Source organism: Dendrobium catenatum, unplaced genomic scaffold (assembly GCF_001605985.2).
Source record: "Dendrobium catenatum unplaced genomic scaffold, ASM160598v2 fragScaff_scaffold_157, whole genome shotgun sequence".
In the NCBI taxonomy this organism is placed as follows: domain Eukaryota; kingdom Viridiplantae; phylum Streptophyta; class Magnoliopsida; order Asparagales; family Orchidaceae; genus Dendrobium; species Dendrobium catenatum.
Window position 1 is genome coordinate 121,668 of NW_021318619.1, and position 20,712 is coordinate 142,379.

Below are 20,712 nucleotides of genomic sequence, written 5' to 3' on the forward strand. Positions count from 1 at the left end.
TTGGCCAATGAGGGCTTACTAGTGATGTTGTCTTGTTTTAGAATCGGGGTTATGCAAACCTGAAAATGTAATTTTGAATTGAAATTAAGTCAATTTTAATTCAGGTAGGCTTAAACCGGTCATATTTAAGTTGAACAAACATGTTGATTAAAAACATGAATGTTTTATATAATAAACACATTAAATGAGCCGGATTCGAATTAATTGACTTAAGATGAGTCAAATTCAAATTAAAGCTTCATTTGGAACAATTTTCTTATTATTTTTTTAAACCAATATTTTTAAATTTAATTAAAACAAAATTATACTAAAAATTATTTTAAAAAATAATAAAAAAATTTATCACAAATGAAGTCTAAATATTTTAAATGTTAATTTTGAGTCTAATAAATTCAGATAAGATCAATTAGGATCAGATCCGAACCCAATTAGATACCCTTTAAAATAATGCTTTCATATTTTAATTATGTTACAATCGCATGCCTTAGCTCTGAAGAAATTATATCGTCTAGCTATTAAATAGGGCAAAGCCACCCAACTCGCACGGGAGCTATGCGACGACCCCTTTCTTTTCTTTCTTCCCAAGCATCGAAGTCCTAGGCCTGGCCTCCTCGATCTCCTCCTTCCGCCTAGATTGGGTTGGGTTTCTCCCCTTCGTACTGAAAGCTTTACGACACTTACCGGCACGCGATGGCCTCGACGAACTCGTTCTCGTCCAGGGGTGATAAGGAGCTAGGTGGAGACGATGGGGATGTGGTGATAAAGGTTCGATTTATTTATTTTTTTTAAATCCTTTCGTTTTCTCTTTTAATTAATTTGATCACTTTCATTGCCATCCATAGCGATTTATCTGCAACCGCGACCAGGTAGATCATCGTCACCTACCTGGCCAGGACCTGCTGTTATTGTATTAATATGGCTTTTATCTGATGTCGTTTTGTGTCAAACTGTGCAGTAACGTTATCGATTTCATTTCTGCAAAAAATCAGCGAATTTTGATATTTGGATAGTTAATTTATTAATTTTTCTCTGATTATTGAAGTAAATTGGACAACATCTTTCTTTTTTGCATATTTCGGATGGCTAATAGGATTTCGGCGATCTTTTTCTTCTGCAATATTTCTTAAACTTTATGTTCTCTCTCATTTTCATGGCCACAAGGAGTTCTTCAATTGCATTCACCTTGATGTTTTATTGTAGATCTTGTAAATCCTTTTTCATGTTCTTGCGATACTTTCTGGAAAATTTGCACAAAGTTATGATTATCGGTGTCTATGGTTGCATGAAAAGCTTAATTGAATTGATAATGGTTATAAACATGTAAGGTTATTTGACAGTTTGTTAATAAGGTTATAATACTGGGGCTGAATGCTGGGATAGTTGATGTTATTGAAATTTATTTATGATAATGAAGTTGTTGGATTATATGGGAGTAAAGAATATATCCACACATAAAAAACTAAATTATCTTATCAAATAAATGATGTATCTTGTATTGACTATTGCTGGCCTTTTATCAAAACTCTGTAGAATTCCTAATAAGGCTTGTGGGCTTCCCACTATGGGGTTTGGGACTTCTCTTTTTTGTCTGAGCTATATGCTTGAGAGTATTTGAGGTGGCCTTTGGAATGCATGGTGACAGAATATGATGGCAAATACAGTGACCTTGAATTGTCAGCAAGGAAGATTTAATGAAGTTCTTTTGAGTGTATCGGATCATCATGTTTCTTAGAACAGACTTCCTGTCTTCTGTTACATTCATGCTGCCAACTATACTTCTCAGTGGCGTTTGCTGCTATAAGCTTGTATCAGTTTTATGGACTCTTACCCATTGAGGAAATGCTTGTTAAACCCCTTAAGACAAATTCAAACAATGATTTTCATACCCATGTGTAAAAAAAGTCTGTTTGAAAAAATAAAAAAACAAACTTAATGATCTAAGTGATGTTGTTTGTTTTGATGTGAGCTTTCTGTATGAACTTTGAAGATATTCTAATGATGCTAGCGAACTCCCTCATTCGGTTGTGGGCCTTTACCTTTTGTTGTGAAGCTGTGTTTAACCATATTGGAGCCTTTGGATTATAAGGTGACAAATTTATGATTGAAGAATATGATGTATCACTACTATGATTTTGCATTGCCAGCCAGGGAAGTTTTATGAGGCCTTCTTCACAATGTATAAGAGGACATGCTGATGACCACTATTAAGATCCTCAGAGTATAGGCTTCCTATCATCTAGTGCATTCATGGTGCCTACTATACTTCTTTTCAGTGCCATTAATTGCTATATGCTTGTCTTAGTTATGTTGATCCTTAATGATTTTCGTTATCTTTGGTATTCATTATCTCTCTATCACTTTCCAAACTCTTTCATCGGAATTTCATATGCTGTCCTTCTGAAACTTGGAGCTTTTAAGGCAGATATAATTGTTGGTTAGCATGCCCATTTTAGTGGCTATTATAGGTCTTATGTCTTGATGAAAGAGATTGATATTTGATGTTTAATTGATAGTCAATTATAAAATCATGTTAAAATTGGTGAAATGAATCCAAATTTGAATTTATTTGGGAGTTCAAAAAAGCGATGAACTTGACTTAGCCGGATTGTGGTGAGGAGTAGGCAAGGTTTTGCTAGGACTCTATTCATAAGGTGCACAACTTAACACAATTGTGTGAAAAAGTAGACAAGGGTTGACTAGGATGTTATTTGCAAGTGAGGTACCGCAATGTAATCCATATATGGTAACAAATTAACAAAGATGGTTGGCTAGGTCTTAAATTGACATTAGTTTTGCTGAATGGAGTTTGTAAATTTGAATGAGATGAGATAATAATATTTTGAACAAGGTATGCTGAATGAGATGAGAAAATAATATTATTTAGGTAGTTGATCATAAGATTTTCTTTAAATGTTATTACTACATATATCAATGTTTTGCATGATTACTGAGCATTAAACTACTTTAAAAATTATTCATTTTTAGAGTTGCAATATTTGATTTTTCAATCATGAAATATTTTTTTATCAATTAAAATGCAAAAATAGGAACATTACATCATCAAATAATCTCAATTTTCATCTTTATTGTAATAACCAATTTCAGTTCAGTATTACAAAGTTCTAGATTATTCATTCACTGTAACACAAATACCATACAACTTTTAAAATTGTTGTCAATTTTGGGATCGACTTGCATGCTCCAAGTTGATCATTTGCAAACTATAATCATTTTCGATGCCTTTTTTTATCAGTGTTTTAGTAAAACTGAAGTTAAAGAGGTTTTAAAGAAAATGAAATATGGAAAAGCTGTTGGACCTGATGATATTCCAATAGATGTGTTGAAATGCTTAGGATATGATGTAATTTATTGTCTTACTAAACTTTTTAATATTATTTTGAAAACTAAAATGATGCCAGATGAGTAGAGAATGAGTGTGTTGATTGCTATTTTAAAAAAATAAAGTTGATGCAGAAGATTGCATGAATTATAGAGGAATTAAGTTAATGTGTCATTCTTTAAAACTATGGAAGAGAGTTATGGAGCATAGGCTACGATGGGATACTAATGTTTCTCAAAATCAATTTGGATTCATGCCGGGTTGGTCTACTATGGAAGCTATACATTTATTGAGTGATTTGAGGGAGAAGTATATAGAGAATAAGGAGGATCTTCATATGATATTTATTGATTTAGAGAAAGCATATGATAAAGTTCTAAGAGAAGTGCTATGGAGAGTTCTATAGAAGAAAGGGGTTAATAATGCTTATATTCAATTCATTAAGGATATGTATGCAGGAGCTATCACTTGTGTTCAAACATGATCTGGTTTAACCAAATATTTACCTATTTCAGTTGGATTACATCAAGGATCAGTTTTAAGCCCATATCTTTTTGCTTTAGTCATGGATGTTCTCACTAGACATTTGCAAGAGGTTGTACCTTGGTTTATGCTTTTTGCTGATGATATTCTTCTTATTGATAAGACTAGAGAGGGAGTTGAAGGTAAACTTGAATTATGGAGTTCAACCTTAGAGTCTAATGGTTTTTGTTTGAGTAGATTTAAAACCAAATATATGGAGTGTAATTTTAGTAATAATAGATCTAGTGGGGGGGGGATTGTGACTTTGGGTGATCAAGTCATTAATCAGAGTACACGTTTTAGATATCTTAGATTTATTGTTCAGAGTGATAGTAAAATAGATGAGGATATTATTAGTAGAATTTAGGTTGGATGGTTGAAGTGGTGGAATGCATTAGGCTTGTTGTGTGATAGAAAAGTTCCCCTCAAACTGAAGGAAGGATTCTATAAGATGGTGGTGAGACTTGCAATGCTTTATGGTGCATAATGTTGGCCATTAAAAGAGAAGCATCATACTAAGTTAAGTGTTGCAGAGATGAGGATGCTTAGGTGAATTTGTGGCTTTACTCTTAGAGAAAGGATACGAAATGAACATATACATAAAATGGTTGGAGTAGCTCCTATGAAAGATAAGATTATGGAGAGTCTCCTTAGATGGTTTGGTCATATAAAACGGCGGCCTTCCAATGACCTGGTTAGGATTTGACTTATGTTAATAAAGGTAGAGGTAGACCTACAAGAACTTGGTTATAAAATATTAGAAATGACCATTCTTTATTAGATTTAAATGAGAAATTAACTCTTAACAGGACACAATGGATAAAAATGATTCATTTAGCCGACCCCACATAGTGGGATAAAGGCTTGATGTTGTTGTTGTTGTTGTTAAACATAGTTTCATTTCTTATAACCAATTTAGATTTAAGGAGTTACATAATTTAATTGTTGCATGTGCTTTAAAATAAAAAATGAATAGACCCTGCCAACTTGTTCTATTTTCAATTTAAATTTTTTTGTAGTATCTAATATTTTTGCAAAACAGACTTTTTTTATAAGATGCAAGATGCTGCAAGATTAAAGAATGTATAATGAGATATTATTGAAGCTTGATAAACAAAGAATTCAATAATAAAAACGTAGATTCAAAGTAAACAGTGATAGAAGCTAAAAAAAGTAGCTTAGTGATCAAAATTAAAATAAATAGGTATCTATTAGTCTCCTATCCTCTCTTTGAAAATTGTCCATTAGTTTATTAAAATAGGAATATAGTGCCATTGGAACATCTAATAAAATGGGAATATATATGCCTCCTACCCTATCTTTTTAACATTATCCATTAGTCTATGGCTACCAATTGCCTAAGAATATAGTGCTATAACATCCTCAACTGTAACATATTTTTTATTTTTCTCTCTTTCACACTCTTTACACTCTTATGGACTTAAATTTAATGGAATGATAACATCTTTATGTAAATAAATTGCCCATTTTCTATGCAAATAAATTAGTTTATTTAAAAAGATCATCATATATATATTTTTAATTATAAATAAATCTTACATAGGGAAGAAAATTAAATTTGGTAGTGAGATGAGAAAGTAAATAATGGCTATCGAGAAAAATATGTTTTTATTATTAACAAATAGTAAATTCTTACATGAGTTACTATGATTGAAAAAACTAGAAGCTTTTCAAAGATGATGGTGAAGAGTAAAAAATACTAAGACTTTTGTTGATTTATATAAGATACTAGTTACTAAGAGGTAGTATCTAGTATTTATCATGTTTTCCTTTTCCTTTTTTTCTCCTTTTTTTCATTCATTTTGAATTTATATTTAGATGAATGATAATTTTGTCTATAAATAACGTGCCCCTTTTCTGCATAAACAGGCTAGTCTGCTTAAAAAAGATTGGATAGATTGTTGGATTGTTTATTAATAGTTCATACATATGAAAGAAAATTTGGTAGTGAGATGATAAGGTAAAAAGGTTGTTAAGGATTTTAGGATTAGCAAATAGTAAATACTACTGTGAATTACTATGGTTTTGAGGAAGCTAGGAGCTTTGCAAAGATTCTAGTGAGAAATAAAAAAGTTACCCTTTTCTATGATTTATATAACATGTCAGGTACTAAGAGAAATGGACCAAAATAAATAATTAGGGAAAGAGATTAGAGATATGGGGCTTGTATTTAGTTAAATGCTTTAAATTCAATGACAATACGAAATGCTGAAGATGAAAATATCAAGAAAAGATGAAAATGTTAGTTTGGAAAATTAGTAGATGAGAGTTTTAAGAAAAAAGGATTTGAAACAAGATAAAAATAATGTAGTGTACTTAGTGATATTTATATGCAAAACTGTGTTTAGATGATATACCTATAGAAATTATAAAAGTTATATTTGATAATGAAGCAGTTTTGTTAGGCATATTTTTAATGAGATTTTGAGTTTTACGAGGATGTCAAAGGATTGAAGAAGATGCATTTTTATATAATTCAATTCAAGAATTCAGACTTGCATTGAATTTATGGTATAGTAATGGAGCATAGATTTTGAAAAAGATATTATGATCGTACCAAAAAATCAATTAGTTTTATGCATATGATAATTTCCCTTTGGATGTGATTTTTGTGTTAAAGCAATCAAGGACAAATATATATAAACTAAAAACACATTTCATGTGCTTTTGATTAGTTTAGAGGGCATATGATTGGGTATCATAAGTACTGATCTGATTTACATTAAGGTAAAGACGTGTATGTGTCAAATGCATGTTAAAGTTATCGCAGGTGTATAACTCATATTAATAGTTATGGGGTGTCCCAAGTTTTCCAAACAAAATATGCTTTGTATCAAATGTTCACAATATGCATATTTTTTTCTGTATTAGTTTTGGAGGCGATTACAAAGCTTTACATCAAAGATTTTGCATATTTTTTGGCAAATGATGTAATTCTAGTTATTGAGATTTTGTTGAACTAATCAAAATGTTAGAACAATAGAGAAAATCTTTAGGAGTCAAAAGATTTGAGACTAATAAAATTAAAAGTATGATATATAAGTTTAATGAACATAATATTTATAATTATTGACCAAGATTGTTTGAAAATAAAGTGACACTTATTTGTTTGATGTTTAAATATCTTGAGTTTACTTTATAGAATGATATTGACATAAACGTTGATAAATTTAGAAGTTCCTTCAAAGAACTATGTGATAAGAGAGTATCATGAGAGTTAAATGTAAGCTTTATAAAATTGCAATTAGGTAAGCTTTGTCCTATGGATATGACTGGTGGGTAATAAAGAAGCATTGATGAATATGTTGAATGTGATTGAAATAAAAGGCTGGGTTAAGAAATTATTATTTTAGAGGGATAATTGTAGTAGTATTATTGAGGATATAAGGTAGTGAAAAATAGATAAATATTATTTGGGCATGTACATTGAAAGATAGAAGATGCACTAAAAAGATGAGGAGACAGAACATTTTATACAACTAGGATGAGGATTTATAAAGCTGACTGTATATAGTTTAGCTAAATCTGATGATGATGATTAAGAGTATAATACCCCATCTCTAGGTTACATCAATTGTGCAAATCTCAAAATTTTAAATGCAGAATTAGATGGTAGTTACATAATATCTTGACAAATAAACAACCTTAACATAGGAAAAATAGCTTGTATCATTTTACTGAAATGCATTATCCTTTAATTATTTTGTGTAAAATATATTATGCATCAATTTAGGGCGGTTGCAATTGTTTATAAAAATACCAATGAAATTTTTGTGGGTAAGACAAGTTTTTTGAAAGTTGCTTTGGACATTTTAATTTTATTGTTTTTTTAAATATTCAGACAACAATTTTTTTACAGTTACTACCCTAACAAATGTTGTTGTAAAAGCTATTTCTTGCCACAAAAAAAATAAAAAAAGTAGCAAAAAAATAAAAAAAGTAGCCAGACAGAATCATGATAACTTTCTAAAAAAAAATAACGGAAATCAATTCTCGTACTTATAGCATATCCATAGGAATGACACACAAGATTGAAATTAAAATAATAAATTTTATTGATTCAAGTTATTAAAGTGCACGCCTCAGATCATTTATTTAGAGTTTTTGTTGGCATAAAATTAGTAAAAATTCCCAAAATTCAAATATTGATTTATCCTATAACTCCTGATTATTTGGGTTTAGAATTATTTGAAAAGCATCCACAATAATTTTATTGCAATAGGAAAAATTGCCTGCAATGCTTTATGGAAATGTACCCCTCAAACTTAAGGGAAAATTCTATAAGATGGTAGTGAGGCCTGCAATGCTTTATGGTGCCGAATGTTGGCCATTAAAAGAGAAGCATAATACTAAGTTAAGTGTGGCAGAGATGAGGATGCTTAGATGGATGAGTGGCTTTACCCTTAGAGATAGGATACGAAATGAGCATATACGTGAAAAGGTTGGAGTAGCTCCAGTAGAAGATAAGATTAGAGAGAGTCGCCTTAGATGGTTTGGTCACATAAAAAGGCGGCCTTCCGACGACCCAGTTAGGAGAGTAGAGGTATTAGATTTGACTTGTGTTAAGAAAGGTAGGGGTAGACCTAAAAAGACTTGGTTAGAAAATATTAGGAATGACCTTTCTTTATTAGATTTAAACGAGAATTTGGCTTTTAATAGGACACAATGGAGAAAAAGGATTCATGTAGCCGATCCCACGTAGTGGGATAAAGGCTTGATGTTGTTGTTGTTGTAGGAAAAATTGCAAGTTTCATATTTGTCAATCTATAACAACAAATGCCACGGCCCCTTTTTTGTATAGCAACAAATATAATGCTTAATACCCTGCCTATATACGGGCTATTGAATCAATAACCACAAACAACCATTAATTCCACTGCCTATATATTAGCCAATGAATTACGAACTCCTAAATTGAAAACCCAAAATTTTAGGAAACCACCGAGTAAGGAAATTGCAACAACACTTGCCTTTGCAAGCTCATAAGTGGCGAGTACTTAACTTTAAAGTAATTTTGAATTGCAATTTTGAACTTGGGAATAGTCAACATTCATTTTAACTTAAATTTAGGTTAAAGCAAATAAACCAACCTGATACTTATTTTCAATCCAGAAGGGAATATATGTCATTCTTATAAATTCTCATCATCAGCATGTTCCTATAATAGAAATTGAAAATTATAAAATAAAATAAAATAAATTAATTAATGAAAATAAATAGACGTAGCTTAGATTATTGTTTTATGTGATGCATCTGATAAGAATAAACATCTCTAGATTTTCATCAAACATGCCAACTTGGACAAATTCCCTGCAATAAATTCAGCATTTGGCAATATTAATTTTTTATTTTTTCTACAGCATAAAGTCCGTGAGTCGTCGTCACATACATGCCTCGTCAGTGAACAAGATACATGTGGAATTCATTATTAGCATTGGACACAATTTTATCATTTAGAGTGATGCTTCTAATGAGAATAATCATACATATTTTCATCAAATTTGCCAATTTGGACAAATCAATCTCTGATGAATTTTTCATTTCTCATCAAACGAACTAAAACAGTAATTAAAAAAAAAAAAATTTCTACAAAGCAAATTCCATGAGTCGTTACAATTAAACATGTCTTATGTAAAGAATTAACCATTAGCATTAGAAAATCTCATCATCTAGTGCAATTTAATAACAAGTTGTATAGAATTATTTGTTAGTGTTAAGTGCGGGTAAGGGTTCAAAAGGAGATGGAAAGAATAATTTAAGAAATTTATAATAGGTTAATAAAATAATGTCAAATTAGAAAAATTAAAATTCATTTAATTTTAGAATTTCTTGGATTTTTTTTTTAAATTTGTAAAAAAGCATTAGTTATAATATGATGCATGATTTTAAATGGCCTTATGTTTTTAGCATTTAATTTTTTAAAGAATCCTGATGAAATTCTTAATGAATTTAAGCAAACTTTGATTATCATCAGTTTTAAACTCCTTATACCTCTTACTCATAGCAGAAAAAAGCTTATCATTGTCTTAATTAGTAACCAATTTTCTGTAAATTTTCTTATGCAATTAATGCAAATGAAATGAATTTATGCTTTAAACTCATATGCATCCTAAGAAGTACTAATAAATTTTATTGATGATATTCTCCTTGTTGATAAGACTAAAGAGGGAGTTGAAGATAAACTTGAATTATGGAGGTCAACCTTAGAGTCTAAAAATTTTCGTTTGATTAGATCTAAAACCAAATATATGGAGTGTAATTTTAACAGTAATAGATGTAGTGAGGTGTTTGTGACTTTTAGTGATCAAGTCATTAATAAGAGTACACATTTTAGATATCTTGGGTCTATTGTTCAGAGTGATGGTGAAATAGATGGGGATATTATTAGTAGAATTCAAGTTGGATGGTTGAAGTGGAGGAATGCATCGGGCTTGTTGTGTGATAGAAAAGTTTCACTCAAACTTAAAAGAAAATTCTATAAGATGGTGGTTAGATCTACAATGCTTTATGATGCAGAGTGTTGGCCATTAAAAGAGAAGCATAATAATGAGTTAAGTGCTGCAGAGATGAGGATGCTCAGGTGGGTGAGTGACTTTACCTTTTAGAGACATGGCATGAAACGAACATATACGTGAAAAGGTTGGAGTAGCACCAGTGACAGATAAGATTAGAGAGAGTCGCCATAGATGGTTTGGTAACATAAAATGGCGGCCTACTGATGACTTGGTTAAGAGAGTAGATGTATTAGATTTGACCTATGTTAAGAAAGATAGAGGTATTCCTAAAAAGACTTGGTAAAAGAATGTTAGAACTGATCTTTTTTATTAGATATAAATGAGAATTTGACTCTTAATAATATACAATGGAGAAAAATGATAAATGTAGCCGACCCCATATAGTGGGATAAAGGCTTGATGTTGTTGTTGTATCTAGATGAAGGGTAGAATAAAAGTTGACAAATCATGCATATATGATATACTTATATGGACGAATAACATTAAAAAAAAAATTCAAATGTTTTAAATATATTTTGATGAATTATGCTCCGTTAGAGGTGACATGAAAAAAGTTTAAAATTTAAAATTTGTTTTTTGACAATCATCATTAATGAAGTTCCGAAAATATTGGCACATTTTAACTCTCTCCATAATGTTCTTGTTATGAGTTCATTTCACAAAACTGAGAATAAAGAGAAATCAATGTGAATTTGATCATTCCTCATAAGAATAATATTATCAATTAATTTGTCAATAATTGCATTTTTGGATTGGTAAATTGATCTTTTAACAAACATCACGTATAATTGGTTTAGTCTATGGGTGTAAACGAGTCGAGTCGAGCTCGAGTCAGGGGGTGTTTAAGCTCGACTCACAAGTCAAATACTGAGTCGACTCCCATCATTGGAACGAGCGCATCGAGCCGCTTGATTTTGCTCCTGCCTGTGTTTTTTTCCTTCCCGGTTTTTGCACAGGTGGAGAGCCCATAACCGAGGCGAAGAGGAAAACTTGCCCTATTCGAGGAACTCGAGCTCGAATCGAAGTGGCTGATGGGAGGAGCCGAGGAACATCCGCATTTGATCCACCTTCCGCAAAGAAAGGAGGCCTGCGGCTTTTCTATAATATAATTAATACTATCGCGTTGGAAATACATCTTTTAAATTTTACTATTTTAGTAATAATTAAAGCTACAACATTTATTAGCATTAATATTTGAGAAGTTTTTTATTAACTATGCGGCTATTGCAGACTTAAACTTAAATTTTTAAAAACTTTTAAATGTAATAAAAATATTAATAATTAAAAAAATTCAAATAGTAATTCGAGCCGGCTCATGAGCTCACGAGCCAAGCCTCATCAAGCTCGAACTCGAACTCGACTCATGAGCTCGATAAGCTCGGCTCGCGAGCCTGCTCAGCTCACTTATACCCCTAGTTTAGTATCAAATTTATAAGTAGACTCAATTCCTATCAGAAGTTTATATTTAGTTGTAATACCGTGCTCAATTTTAATTTTAAATTTAAATTTTAACAATTGATTAAGTATGGATTTCAAGCTCATGAACATAGTCACATTCAAAATTGTCGAATGCAGATTGATATTGTAACTATAATTATTTTAATTATATCAACTTAAGTGATACACATTTTTGCATTAATGTACTTTTAATAGGTTTTAGATTGGTTGTTACTGAGTTTTTCTTAGGAATCAACATAGTTACAACATCCTTAATATAATTCTTGTAAGATGCCTCAATTTTCAAAGATCTAAATAAAACCTTAGATAATATTTTGAATCAATTGTAACTTAGCTCATTCCTAAACTCTTGGCTATGATGCTTAATGAAGCAAGTAGTGGTAACAAAATATTCTAAAAATAAATACCGTGTAACTAGATCATGCGTAAATTTTGCACTATATTCAAACTGCTCAAATCCTTTTTGTTTATGACATTGAAATTGAGCACACAAATTATCTTGATATTTATAAAGTTTACGTTGATTTGTTTCATGCAAAAACTTGTTATTTTTCTTTAAGTTTATGTTCCATGTTGATTTTGTTGAACTCAAAATACTCGCCAAAAGAATTGATTGTCCCACAAAATCAAATAAATTGTTATGTTTAAAGAAATCTTTCAAATTGTTTACTCCTTTTGATAAAACCATAACCTATCAGATTTTGCTTAAAGTGCATCATTAATTAAATCTTTTTATTTTCCTAATTAATATCTCTCACAGTTAGTTGACTAGATACAGCTATAAGTTATTATACTAACTTGATGTCAGGGCATAGTTTCTTAATGCAATTAAATGATGTGTTGGAAGGAGATCACCTAAGGGAACTTGTGTTATGATTCACAATTCACAAATCACTTGATACATAAAAAAATTCTTTCTTTAATTGCAATCAATATATATGAAATATAGAACTCGAATGATGATGCATAGATCAAATAAATTTGAACCAAACAATAAGAAATTTTATCCATACAACATCAATAAGTTATTACAATTTATTCACCACATCAGGGATTTCAGCTGTATCCAATTTTGCAAAATCTTGAACACTTACAAGCCAATAACAATTTATTTAGAAGAAATTTAATATAGAAAAGAATTCCACGTAGCAAAAAAATAGCAAAAAAATCAGGTCTTATACCGGGGAGAAAGGGTATAATTTCCCCCCCAAAATATGTATTATTGTCTGCACTAAATGGAATAACACATGCAATTTTCACACACAAGTTTGAAATTAATGGAAGAATTTTTTTAAAAATAAATTTATTAAATTACATAGTTCATGTCATCTATTTATAGGCTTTTCACCCCAAGGTTAGTAGATGAGTTGTGCAAAATCAGCTCAGTTTTGTTACATAATTTTCCAAAATTCAAATCTTAATTTAGCCCAAAACAGTAGTAATAATTGGACTGCAATAGGAAAAATCTCTAGTCCCATATACGTCAATCAGCAACAATAGAAGCTATTTGCTCCTTTGTGGATTTTAACAGATGAAGCCAAATGCCAAACGCCTATATACCAGCCACTGAATCAAGCTACTAAATCAAAAAGCCCAGATCTTCAGAAAACGTATGGCTAGGGCATTGCAGCAAAAATTAACCCTAAATCCACATCATGGGGAACTGATAAACTCCAAAACAAGAAGTAAATTTGAAATGTATTTTTGAATTTGAGAATAACCACAGCCATTATAACATGAATTTAGGCCAGACCGTAGAAACCTACCACATACTATGAATCAACCCACTAGAGAACTTATGTTGCTCCCATAAATATTCATCATCGGTATGTTCTAAAAAATAGATAAAGAAAGAGACAAAATAAAATAAACAAACTTCTGAAAAAAAAAAAAAAACCATAGTTCTTAAGTAGTGGGATGCTTCCTGCGAGCATGAACAGATATTTGGATCACAAAGATTAATTTGTCTGCACCAAAGGAAAAATAAAGGAAGAAAAACATGATGGCCTTGCCTTTCCTACTCTGTCATCACACCATAGTTATGCTTGCATTATTGTAAAAGAGGAAGTTCAGCCTTTCTTTCCTCTCATCTTACATTTCTTTTCATGCCAGTCAACAACGTCTATAACCAATCAACATTTTATGCAAAAAAAAGGTTCACAATATGTTTCATGCGTGGCGCTGTGGCATGCAAATACCAATTGACGTTTAATTTGGTTTAAAGTTATACTTACTCCTTTTTAAAGTCTTCCTCAATGATGGTAATCAACGTATTACTAAATCTGACTACGCAAGCCTTTTTGTAGATAAATTTCTTATCTATTACCTTTACCATCTGTTGGATCGAATTATTATTTTTAATTTACAGACTTCTGAACTGCAACTTCCTAAGATTTTCTTTTCACTTTCAGGTAAAATATGGTGATACTCTCAGGAGATTCAGTATCTACGTCCATCAACAACTCATGACCATTGAATATGACATGAATATGCTCAGAACCAAAATATCAAGCCTCTTCAAGTTCAGTAATGATGCACTTCTAGTTCTTACCTATAATGATGAAGATGGTGATGTGGTGGCTCTAGAAAATGATGATGAATTGCGTGATGCTGTTTTAAGTCAGAGGTTAAACCCTCTAAGAATAACTGTTCAGCTAAAAACTAATTCAACTGATGGTTCTTATTCAAGACCAAGCGCTGTGAGACATGGGAATAATTCTGAGATAAGATCTGATGAAGCTAGCCCGTCCCATAACAGGTTTCCTAGGCTTGCAGCTGAATTGAATTCTACGGTTGAAAAGTCACTGAAGCCTATTCCTGATCCAATTCGTGGGGTCCTCACAAATCTTTCTCGTGATGTGATAAAAACTGCATCAACTGCTCCTATTCTGAGTGAACTTCTCTCGCTGTTATCCAAGATGCAACTTACCAATGACACTCAATCATCTCAGGAGCCATTTGGCAAACCAGTGAATACAGCATGTGGATCTCCTTCTAGGGCAGGGGACCTTAATACCTGTGATGAACCTAAAGCTTCAAATGATCTACAAAATCAATTACCCAGAGTCTTGCCTCAGACTAACTTCGTTAGTCCAATTCATGAAAATATTCAAAAGATACACGAAGTTGGCCAGTCAAGCCAATGTTTGGGATCAATAAACTATGCTCCTATGGATTTTTATCCGAATATGAGCAAGGAGCAGAAGGACAACTGTGAAGGTCACCATGATGGAAAGTCTGAGTTGGCTGCTGAGCCTCCTATGCCATTTGATACTCAGGGTGGTCATAGTACCTTGGGAAGTTCTGACGAACCAAAACCCTTTGTTGCTTCGATGTTTTCGCATGGAAACACCAGTACTGATAGGTGGCCTTCTGATGTTGCTAGTCAGTTCCCTTTTGGTTTCACTTCTCAGGGTGATGCCTTAGCAAACAGGCATGCTGTTTCTACTGCAATTCCTCGTTCCAATATGAGACCTTCTGATGTCAATAATCGCTGTCCTTTTAATACAATGTTCTCCTTTCCGCCGAAAGTTGATTCCAGTTGTAAGGGCAATGCCTTTTGGGACATACATGGTGCTTCAAGTTTTTCTTGCCTTTCTTCAATGCCACATTCTTACAGGAGGTCATCTAGTTGTCATGACAACACATCTCGCACTTTCCACAGGGGTGTCATTTGTGATGGTTGTGGGATGCACCCTATTATGGGACCAAGATACAAGTCTAATCTGTGAGGAGCTACTGACCTTTCGTGCACTTTTGTTATAGCAATCTTATGCTTTCTGATTTTGATACTTAAGTTTAGCCACATGGTTACACAGCTTGGTTCACTATGTTTTTGTTGCGTGCAGGAAAGAAGATTATGATTTATGTGGTACTTGTTTCCAAGATATGGGTAAAGAGGCCGAGTATACCAGAATTGATGGGTCAGCCTTCCGTTTTCCTAAACCAAAGAAAGACCACCACAAGCACGTATGATTATTAGTTTTCTTTCCTGATTATCACATTGTACACTACTGTTTGCTGTTTTAATTGCGTCATTTTCTCCTATTCCAGAAGCATAGAAACCGGCTCTTTTCGATGATTGAATCCCATAATAGAGTGAAGGTAACTAAACCAAAGCTTTGGAGTTGCTTCATTCGAGATATAACTGTCTGGGATGGAACTGTTATGTGCCCTTCTTCTCGGTTTACGAAAATATGGAGGATGCGCAACAATGGGGCAATTGCCTGGCCGTCGGGTACCCAACTTGTGTGGATTAGAGGATATCATTTGGGGGGCCAAAACTCTGCTGAATTGGAGGTTTACAACTTTTTTTAATTAAACTGATTCCATTTGGCATTTTTTAGTTAATTGAAACTCCTGCTGCTTGGCCTAAATTTCCGGTAGATGCATTAGTGATATTATTTCTAATAAATTTAGATTCCGGAGAGAGGATTTCCTGTGGATGAGGAACTTGACGTTGCAGTTGATTTAGTTGCACCATCAGTACTAGGTCGATACATATCATATTGGCAGATGATATCACCTTCTGGGCAAAAGTTTGGAGAGGAAGTTTGGGTCATTATCCAGGTCTTGATAATTTTTTCGCTGCCCATTTATTTATTATCTTGTAAAAGATCTATTGATTCCTACTATTATCTTTGTAGCAAATTATATATATGCAATTTTATCAACGCAGGTTGATGATCAACCATCACCAGCTTCTTCTTGTGCTGCCCCTACTTTTCTCAACTTGAACTTGCCCCCTGAAGTTAGTCACCAGAGTGATGAAATGATCGTGCCTGCTGAGTCAGATGAAAGCAAATTATTAGAGGAACTTTTGAAGCCGTTGGATTCTGATATGCTGAATTCAGCACAGCAGGATGGCAACTCATTTCTTCAACCTTCAAGTGACAGTCTTGATTCATCTTTCATGGTTTCCCCAGCAGCCCTCATTGAGGTCCCAATATCCTCTTCTTCTCCATTTTCATATCCTGCCATTGATGTACAAGAATCTTGTCCCCTGGTTATGAATCCTGCGGATCCTGATATGCCGAATTTGATACCGCAGGATGTTCCTGCAGCTCCGCCGCAACCGTCAAGTGACTCTCTAGCTTCAGTTTTCATAGTTTCCTCTCCATCCCTCATTGATGTCCCAACATCCTCATCTCCAGTTTCAAATCCTGCCATTAACGTAGAAGAACCTTTACCCCCAGTTTCATATCCTCTTATTGACATCTATTCATCTAACCCTCCGGATACCAATCAGCTTCCATCAGATGTTCTCACTGAAGAGAACACAGTAGAGCAAACGTTGCTGAGAGAGCTAGAAGAGATGGGCTTCAAGCAGATTGACTTGAACAAAGAAATTCTGAGGCAGAATCATTATGACCTGGAGCAGGCGGTGGAGGATCTCTGCGGCTTCGATGAATGGGATCCCCTTCTCGAAGACCTGAAGGAAATGGTAATTATTTTTCGTAATTCTCATATTGGCTGTGCGGTAGCTGATGGATGGGATGTTGTATTGCAGGGTTTTTATGACAGGGAGCTGAACAGGAAGCTGTTGTTAAAGAATGGTGGAAGCATCAAGCGAGTTGTAATGGAGCTTGTCACTGGAGAGAAGAGTAAATGATTTCAGTATAAATATTTCTGCTTTTTAGTACATTTTAACTTGAAACTGGCTTCCAAACCATGTATTTACCAGTTTGCTGCATCTGTTACTGTGTAAATATTGGCAGCAACTGCGTTCAAAATACTACATATCGCCCATGCTTATTTATGGCTAAATGGTGTGCATTTCAGGGATTATTATATCACTCGACTTGCCTTGTGCAAGTTGCTTTCGAAGAAAGCTAACATTTATCTCTATTGTGAAGGTTACTGTTATTATTCTAATGTGATCATCAAAACGCTATGCTTTTATGATTGATTTTTGTTCTCTATAATTCCTCCCACCTGCCTTTGATATTGAGATGCTCCTCTATGTGGCTTACTTGGTTTTGATATTTTCTTCTTTTTTCTATAGTAAAGGAGCCAATAAAAGTATATATATATAAAATTAAATTAAATACCAAAATAAAATATAATATAAATAAAGTAAAACTAAATCAAATTATACCCAAACAATCAAAATTAAATTCTAATAAAATTTAAATCAAAATTTATTTCAAGTGGTGTGGCCTTTACTTGAAATCCCCTCTTTTGGATTTTTGACTAGTTTACCTAAGGTTAATGATCTTACGGTTAGAAGAAAGTCATATTTATTTAATCTTGTAGGCATATAATAAGCTTTCTTATGCACTATAATTCATGTAATTCACCATAGGTTAATTCCATCTTAGATCTTTTGTGTGGTGTTAGACTTTCAAGTATCAACTTTTGATGTTTTAGTTCGTAACTTTCATCATACTTTCTTTTTCCATTATTTTTGTTCTTTTTCTTTTCCTTTTAGTATTTTTTCCAAGTACTTCTTAATGATTTTGAATACCTATTTTTCTCTCCACCTTGTGTAGTTAAAGTTATCATTTTCTAAGGTTCATCTAAGGTGTATGATTCCATAAGTATTTGCATGTTCATCATATAGTCCATCTTGTGGCTTATTCCATATTGCCACTATCTATATTCATCTGGATAACTCTGAATGGAAGCAACCTGATCCTTGATATATGATACCTGATCTCCTAAGATCCTAGGGACTCTAGGCTTGGGTTGTACAGGCTGTCTAAGTTGGTTAGGTCCCTCCCCAAGTTACCTAGTAGGATCTTAAAAAATAGGATTTTAATTTTTGTAAGGGAAGAAATGGGGAAAAGCTACCCCTCCCCTTGTTTTCTTATAAAAATAGCTTATATACAAAGTGAATATTCTAAAGATGAGTCTCCAAAGCCTACATAAGTAGAATCCCTAATTATATAAATAAGAGACTAGTGAATGAAGTTCCCTCCAGCTATAGTGAGACCAATATGAACGACATAATTCAAAATGGTTGTATCCTCAGTGACCTCACTTATACTGGTCAGGAAGTAACCTCACTGAGATTAAGTAATGCCAAGCCTTGGAGACTTGGGTGAGTGTAGAAGCAAGAAAAAAATCCTCCCAAGCTTTCTATGATGTATCACAATTTGAGTTAGTGAGGGCTTTCAAAATGTCATCGTAATTTACTAAGGCATTGATAAAGGCTGTATAGTCATCAAATTCATAGTTTTAGGTTCCATAGACCCCATTGATAGTAATACTATCAAATGTGACCCATTGTCCACTAACAAAGACTCTATTGTCTTTAGCCTCGTATGTATTAACGAAGAATTCCTTGATAATAGGGAATATGAAAGCATTTTGCTCTACATAAAAGCTTCCCCGACTCCTAGTTTATATCATATGTTCTACTTGGCCCCTTGGTCTCCAAAAATCCCTCTCAGAGATTAGTTGCTTATAAACAATAGAGTGGCTATGCCTTTCTGCTATAGTAAAGCTAATAAATTGCTTCTTATCATAAGAGGAAGAAGAAGATGATGACCTTTTCTTATCTATTGTGATCTTTGGAGCCATTATCTCCTACAATAAATGCTCCAAGAATTGGGCTTGAGATTTTTTGAATCACGTGAGAAATGAAATCTGCTGCTATCTCATTTTATAAAGTTAACAGCGTCACGGTGCTAGTTAGTCAATAGGTCAACTAGAAGGACTAGCATTGTGGCAATGTAGTTAGGTGTTGTGGTGACGCTCTGCCAATAAAATTGAAATGCTAGCTTTGTAACTAAGCCTCTACCACAATATTCAACACATGGGAGCGCTATGATGCTAAGGATGTCCTCCACCATGACTCTCAATTGCTTTAATTATGAGGCTTTGACCTAGCGTCATGAGATTGAAATATGTGACGTGAAACTCTTTTAAATTAGCTTACAATTTGAGAGCTCAATATCACAGAGCTAGGGTACTGAGCGTTATAATGATAGATGGAAATTTTGCATAGAAGTGATGGGTTCCTAAGGTACTACATTGCTATATTATAATATTAGTTCCTCAAAAAGAATAGGCATTGTGGAACTAAGGGACTAAACCCTATGGCACTCAAGGTCTGATTTTCACACATAAGGTTTAAAACACTGGGGAAAGTCCAATCTCATAACTTTAACATTATTTACTATGCATACATCAAAGACAACACTAGGAAAACTCTAATCATATGACATTAACTTCATTCACTAGGGATACATCAAAGAGATCACTAACACGTCGTAATACACATTTGTGTTACCTTCTAATGAGCACTAAGTTTATAGTTTTCAGCCAGAGTATATTACATTCTATTTAGAATAAGTGAACTCAATTACCACTCTACTACATTCTATATACCCTTCTAGATAAGGCTAAAGTCTTGCTCCATTCACCTTAAACGTTTGGGCAATTTTCTTGTCCTGCATTTCTATAATTCCATATGGATATGTTTTAACTACAATAAATAGACCAAACCACCTAAATTTCAACTTCCTATGAAACAATTTCAATCTAGAATTATATAAAAAAACTTTTTATTGAGGGGAACATTCCTTCTTAATCAGCTTTTGATCTTGCCATCTTTACATTTCTCTTTATATACCGTGCAAAAGGATTGACTCAAGACTAGGTAAAAGAGGCTTGATATTTTTGTAAGAGTCTATATTTTGATTTTTTTTTTAATTTTTTATATTTCTTAAGTCAAAAGTCCTATAAAAGGTGTATGCCAGCTTAGAAACTGTACACACGGGGAGAAAAATTAAGTGTTTAACTTCTATGAAGATCATCTAGTATAATTTGGATAGTATTATATGATCTGAGTAATCTAGGAATTAATTAAGATATTTAATTAAGCTAATCTAAATTTGTATAGATTGTACA

The 20,712-nt window shown here is 32.9% G+C and overlaps 1 protein-coding gene across 2 annotated transcripts; it reads left to right on the plus strand.

The window, feature by feature from the left end:
• The first annotated feature begins 510 nt into the window (after positions 1 to 510).
• LOC110104568 (protein NBR1 homolog) lies at positions 511 to 17,777 on the plus strand. 2 transcript variants are annotated; one of them, XM_020833746.2, is made up of 8 exons: positions 511 to 765; positions 14,268 to 15,583; positions 15,705 to 15,825; positions 15,910 to 16,155; positions 16,276 to 16,425; positions 16,535 to 16,795; positions 16,907 to 17,299; positions 17,366 to 17,777. In XM_020833746.2, exons 1-8 carry the CDS (start codon positions 691 to 693, stop codon positions 17,465 to 17,467), a joined length of 2,664 nt encoding a protein of 887 aa, XP_020689405.1. In that variant the 5' UTR covers positions 511 to 690; the 3' UTR covers positions 17,468 to 17,777. The 2 variants fall into 2 exon arrangements, with proteins under 2 accessions (XP_020689405.1, XP_020689396.1); XM_020833737.2 differs by having other exon boundaries at positions 512 to 765; positions 16,535 to 17,299.
• Positions 17,778 to 20,712: the final 2,935 nt, after the last annotated feature.